The 6,000-nt window shown below is 49.6% G+C and overlaps 2 protein-coding genes across 3 annotated transcripts in view; one reads left to right on the top strand and one right to left on the bottom strand.

The window, feature by feature from the left end:
- znf408 (zinc finger protein 408) overlaps positions 1-2,855 on the bottom strand; it is a 5,814-nt gene extending 2,959 nt beyond the window's left edge. Inside the window, exons 1-3 of the mRNA XM_042341553.1 lie at positions 2,826-2,855; positions 1,321-2,247; positions 4-197 (exon numbers count right to left, since the gene is read on the bottom strand). Coding sequence (XP_042197487.1) covers positions 4-197; positions 1,321-1,792 — 666 coding nt within the window. The 5' untranslated portion in view covers positions 1,793-2,247; positions 2,826-2,855. The remainder of the gene's footprint in view (positions 1-3; positions 198-1,320; positions 2,248-2,825) is intronic.
- Positions 2,856-4,447: 1,592 nt separating this feature from the next.
- Positions 4,448-6,000, top strand: part of prdm11 (PR domain containing 11) — a 32,328-nt gene continuing 30,775 nt past the window's right edge. For both annotated transcript variants that reach the window (XM_007904837.2, XM_042341306.1), the window contains exon 1: positions 4,448-4,809. The gene's annotated coding sequence lies outside the window, so the exon portion shown is untranslated. The remainder of the gene's footprint in view (positions 4,810-6,000) is intronic.

Below are 6,000 nucleotides of genomic sequence, written 5' to 3'. Positions count from 1 at the left end.
CGCCTTGAGCCGGTGCAGCTTGCGGTGGACGCGGAGCGAGGGCGGGCGGGCGAATGACTTGCCGCACTCTCCGCACACGAACGGCCGCTGCCCCGAGTGCACTCGCTCGTGCTCCCGCAGGTCCCGCTTCATGGCATAGGCCTTGTCACACTGTTGGCACTTGAAGGGCCGCTCGCCACGGTGCAGCATCTGGTGGGCTGTGGCACAGAGAGCACCGCTCGTGGTTACATTCCCATCACACGGTCAACAACAACCAGCTTCCCGCCACTGCGCCTTTTTAACATCAAAAGCCCTTCACAGGGGTTGAATGGCCTACTCCTGTTCCTATGTTTCTACTACGTCTGTAATATCTTAAAGCGCTTCACAGGGAATCGCTGTGAAGTGCAGTGATTGTGTATTTTGTGAACGAACACGGCAGCCAATTTGCGCTCAGCAACATCTTAAAACAGCCGTGAAGTGAATGACCAATTTTATCTGTTGGATTGGGTATCTAAGCTAACAACGTAATGTGTTTAAAAGGGCAGTGCGTTAGCTTTTGACAAGAAACAAATATTAAAGATGAGAAGGATCGGAGTGGAGAGCATCGAACCAGCATCGAACATCACCTGTGCGATCCAGTGTCCGGCTCAGTCAGCTCCAGGTCAGAAGATTGTAATGAATAATAATAATCCCTGCATTTGATACAGCGCCTTATCACGCCTTTGAGACATTTCAAAGCGCTTCACAGAATACGCTGTCAAGTGAATTGACAGTATTTTGACGGGCATTTAGCTCACAATCTAGGCTGACTCCCTACCCAAGTACTGTGGAAGTGCCGTCCTTCAGATGAGACATTAAACTATATATTAGACAAAACTGACTTCCCCTTTTCCGAATAATAATAATCCTTGCATTAGATATCGTACCTTATTACGTCTTCCGAGATGTCTCAAAGCACTTCAAAGAATATACTGTAAAGTGAATTGACTGTATATTTTGTGGGCAAAATACAGCAGACAATTGTGATCCGAAGGACAGTACTTCCGACAATACAGCACTGCACTGGATCGTCAGCTTAGACTATGTGATTCCAAGTCCCGACATAATAATAATCCTTGCATTTGATATAGCGCTTTTTCACGTCTTCTAGACGTCTCAATTGCGCACAGCAGCATCCCACAAACCGTTGTGGATTGAGTGACCAAGTTATTAGTATTATTATATTTTTTTCTTGAGGGATTATTATCAACCCACAACCTACTGTCTCAGAGGTCTAAACGGTTTAAAATCTCATCCGAAGCTAGTTATAATCTCTAACGTCCAGCCAACCAACAGCCTTACCTTTAAAGCTCTCCTCAGAGCTATAGGTCTTGCCACACTCGTTGCACAGGAATGGCTTGTGGCCGGTGTGGATGAATTGGTGCTTCTTCAGGTGACACAGTTGGATGAAGCCTTTCCCACAGCTGTCACACCGGTACCTCCTCTCCCTTGGGTCAATCTGGGAGCTGTTCCGCCTGCAGAACCTCTTACTTCCAGCAGAGCTGCCGTTGGGTGTGGCTTTGCTCTTAGCTTGAGCGGGCTGTCCATTCTCCGCAGATGTAACCACCTCTTCCATAACAGGTTTTGCCAGCTCTCCATTTGCTTTCTCTTCTACTCCTTGATTTTCGCAAGACTTCGGCTCCTCACTTTGCGTGTGACATGTTGCTCTCTCTTTAGCCTCGTCCTGATGGTCTCCAGATGGTTTGCATGGCCTCCGGTCCTGCTTCAGCCCCTGCTTGCTGTCATTGGGAGATCCCAGCCCAGTGTGGATCATCCGGGCTCGTTTCACTGATGAAGACCCGCGGAGGTTGTTAGATGCCGATGTCCGCAAGGTCCTTTTGCCAACTCCACGTTGACTGTTGCTCTTCAATCTTGTGAGCTTGCCATCTTGTATCTGACCCGAAACCAGTCTATCTGCATTGTCCTGTTTGGAGAGAGATTTGGTTGGACACTGCGGTTTCTCAGTGCTCGCCTCTCTGCTCACTTTGGGTTGACGTTTCGAGCCAATCTGCTGCACTTTCTTCTCCGAAGACTTGTGTTGCCTCTCACGTTTGATCTGTAGCCGCTGAGACCTTTTGATGGGCTGCTGCGGATTCGTTTTGTCCTCATTTTCTGGCTCTGTTGAAGCGATGGCTGTGTTGTCACTGAGTGGAATGGATTGAAGAGAGTCAGCTGGCTTTCTATCAGCGTGATTTCCTAAACTTTCTTCAGGTTTGACCTCAAGGGCATCTGTTGACAGGACGTCAAGACATTAAAGTTCCCTTCAGTTCAACCAATTTACACACAGCAATGGTCTTGCAAACAGCCATGAAGTGAATGACCAATGTATCTGTTGGCCAGGACAATAGGAGAAATTCTCTTCTCTTTTCGAATAGGGCCGTGGGATCTTTAGCATCCGTGAACAGACGGACGCAAACCTGACCATCTGCAGGAAGTCAGTGTAATAATTCTCAATCGAAAGCACAAGTGTGCCAGGTAGTTACTTTATTATTAACTCACAACATTCCAACCATAACCAAGACACACTCGCGTCCCTTCCCAGCGTCCCTTTCATACTTCCTGCTTCTATTTCATTGTTTCTTCTCAAATTGGCCATTGCTCTTAAAGGGACCTCTGACAATCCGGTGCTTCCCTCCAGAACTATCCTGAAAGAGTCAGCCTAGACTGAGAGCGCAGCGTCCTGTCCCATTTTGTTGAACACGTCAGTGAGGTGGGTTAGAAGCGAGAGCTCTGCGGCAACACTGAAGCAGACATCATAGACCTTTTGGTTTTCTGGTGTGACTGCAGCAGCCAATGTTCCCACTTACCTGCGCACACCTTGGTGGTCTGGCAATCCCCATCGGGGGGGTAGTGGGGAGTGTGGTGGGGGGGGAGTGGTGGGGGGGAGGGGGACTCTGGCCTTTTTGCCCCCAATTCAACCTCATGATGTCATTAAAGTTGACCATTGGGTCACTATTATTATTTAATAACAATGATCATTATCCCCAGAAACCGACACATCATAGAATCGTAGAATTACACAGCGCGGAAGGCGGCCATTCGGCCCATCGTGTCTGTGCGGCTCTTTGAGAAGAGCTTCCAAATCAACCCCACTCCCCCCGCTCTCTCCCCATAGCCCTGATCAACACTCCCCCGCTCTCTCCCCATAGCCCTGATCAACCCCACTCCCCCGCTCTCTCCCCATAGCCCCGATCAACCCCACTCCCCCCGCTCTCTCCCCATAGCCCTGATCAACCCCACCCCCCCGCTCTCTCCCCATAGCCCCGATCAACCCCACTCCCCCGCTCTCTCCCATAGCCCCGATCAACCCCACCCCCCCCGCGCTCTCCCCATAGCCCGATCAACCCCACCGCCCCCTGCGCTCTCCCCATAGCCCCGATCAACCCCACTCCCCCGCTCTCTCCCCATAGCCCCGATCAACCCCACTCCCCCGCTCTCTCCCCATAGCCCTGATCAACCGCATCAACTACATTAACTGCACTACCTTCATCCTCCCTCACCGTTACTTCATTAAAATACTCTTATCAGCTTTGTTTGGCATGATTTGCCTTTAACAAATCCGTGTCCTTTATTAACCCATATTTTTCTAAGAGAAAATTTATTTTGTCCCGGATTATAGTCTCCAGAAGTTTCCCCACTACTGACGTTAGGCTGACCGGCCTGTAGTTCTCAGGTTTATCCTTCTGCCCCTTTTTGTACAGGAGAGTAACATTTGCAACTCTCCAGTCCTCTGGCATCACCCCGGTATCCAATGAGGATTGAAAGATTGTGGCCACAGCCTCCATTATTTCCACCCTTACTTCCCTCAATAACCTAGGATGCATCCCGTCCGGACCGGGTGACTTATCTACCTTGAGCACCGACAACCTTTTTAGTACTTCCTCTCGATTTATTCTTATCTTATCCAATTTCTCTACTCTCCTCTACGATATTGTGGCATTGGCTGCATCCTTTTTTGTGAAGACAGATACAAAGTCCTCATTCAGTACGTCGGCCTCCACAAGAAGACTTCCTCTTTGGTCCCTAATTGGACCCACCCTACCTTTGACTAACCTTTTATTCTTTATATGCTTATAAAATACCTTAGGCTTCCCTTTTATGTTAGCAGCTAATCTCTTCTCATACAATCTCTTTGCTCCTTTTATTTCATTTCTCAGTTCTCCACTGTACTTTCTATGTTCTATTTGATTATCTTCTGCATTTTGGACCTGACATTTACCACAAGCCTCCTTTTTCTGTTTTACTTTAATCCCAATTTCCTTAGTTATCCAGTATCCACACACTGGAGGAATAAATAATATTAAAGCGAATGGGGAAAGTGGAAGGAAACGGAGAGTAAATGATTCTCAGGCAAGGGAGGCAGCACCAGCGCAGACACGTTGACTGAATAACTTTTAACGATGCGCTGTGTGTGTGTGTGGGGGGGTGTGTGTGTGGAGGTGGTGCGGGCGGGTGGGTATGTGGGTGGGCGATCCTGGGAGGAAGTTTAATGTGGGTCGTGACTAAGAGCAAACTGCACGAGAGTCGGTGACGAGCATTGCAAGTCCCTGCCTGCCCTCTGCTGCCTGCTCAGCACAAGGACACAAGTCACACTGCTGATCAGAATGAAACGAAGAGACTTTCTCAGTCCTGTTTTTTTGGCAAAAAATTGTGTTTGTGTGTTTTGTTGGCAGTTTTAACGAGAGGCGTTTGAGGGTGGAGGCAGAGCGTGTGGTGACCTCGCCACGCCACACATCCTCAGCCGGCACCACAGACAATCAGACAGCATTCAGGCCCACGATTTCTCACATGGTGAGTTTCCAATCTGCAATAATAATCTTTGCGTGTAATTTAACGTCTTCTCACATTGTTGCGATGTCTCAAAGCGCTTCACAGAACATAATGTCGAAACGCAATTTGACTGTGTCGTTTGTGGGCGAAACGCGGCAGCCAATTGCGCAGAGCAGTGTCCCAAAAACAGTCGCGGATTGAGTGACCGCACTTTTTTTTTTTTCTTTTTCGAGGGTTTATTGCCCCCGGAAAGCGATCCGCCAGTTGTCGGGTTCCTACTTACCGCTAGGTAAACAGAGACATGTGGAAACCAGCTTAAGGTTTCACTCTGCACCACAATCAAACCCGGGTGCTTGCGAGGCGAGTGCGCTAAGCTCCATCTGAGTTGGATTAATTACTGGGCTGTATTAGAGAGAGGGAGACGGTCTGCATCACCTCATGCCCACTCCATACACGCAATGTTATTTATAATCTGTTTGTAACCTAGAATTGATCAGGTCGGCCGTTGATGGCCGCTTTATTGATTAATTTAAAAAAAAACGTAGACTGAAAGACAAACAAGAGGGATTGATCGCAGGAAGTCTCAGTCTGCGTACAGGCCACAAACCAAGCGGCAGCTGATTGCAGTGCTCCCCAGGCAGACGGCCTTTGAGGGGATCTCCCTGGTCTCTGTCTCTGCACTCGCTGATCGGGATTTACGAAGCTTAAGAGCAACCCAGTGAGTTACAGTCTCTCGTTCATTTACACTCAGCTTGGGGCACAGGTCAGCTCGGGCGAGGTCTGGGGGGAGGTGACCGTAAGCACGGTTGTAAAGGAAGGTTTTCAGGCGGGACTTGAGAGAGGGGGCGAGGCGGAGGGGTTGAGGGAGAGTGTTCCAGAGTTTCGGTGCTGAAAGCGCAACCTCCGATGGTGGGGCGGAGGGTACAAGAGACGAGCAGGAGGACAGTGCAAGTCGAGCGGAGGCACCGGTGGTGGATTGGGGAGTGAGGAGGTCGGAGAGGTCGAGAGGTGCCAGAGAGCGAAGGGATTTGAACGCGAGAGTGAGGATCTTGAAGTCGATCTGTTCGGTGATGGGGAGCCAGTGGAGCCTGGGCCAGAACTGGGGAGATGTGGGCACGGAGTTTGGTCGGGGTCAGTGGGCGGCAGAGTTCTGAATGAGTGGATCTTTTGGATGGTGGAGCGGGGGAGACCGGCGAGGAGTGTGTTGGAGTA

Source organism: Callorhinchus milii, unplaced genomic scaffold, assembly GCF_018977255.1.
Source record: "Callorhinchus milii isolate IMCB2004 unplaced genomic scaffold, IMCB_Cmil_1.0 Scaffold17, whole genome shotgun sequence".
NCBI classification, from domain to species: Eukaryota; Metazoa; Chordata; class Chondrichthyes; order Chimaeriformes; family Callorhinchidae; genus Callorhinchus; species Callorhinchus milii.
Note: the sequence above shows the minus strand (reverse complement) of the source record. Positions and strands in the feature narration are given on the sequence as shown.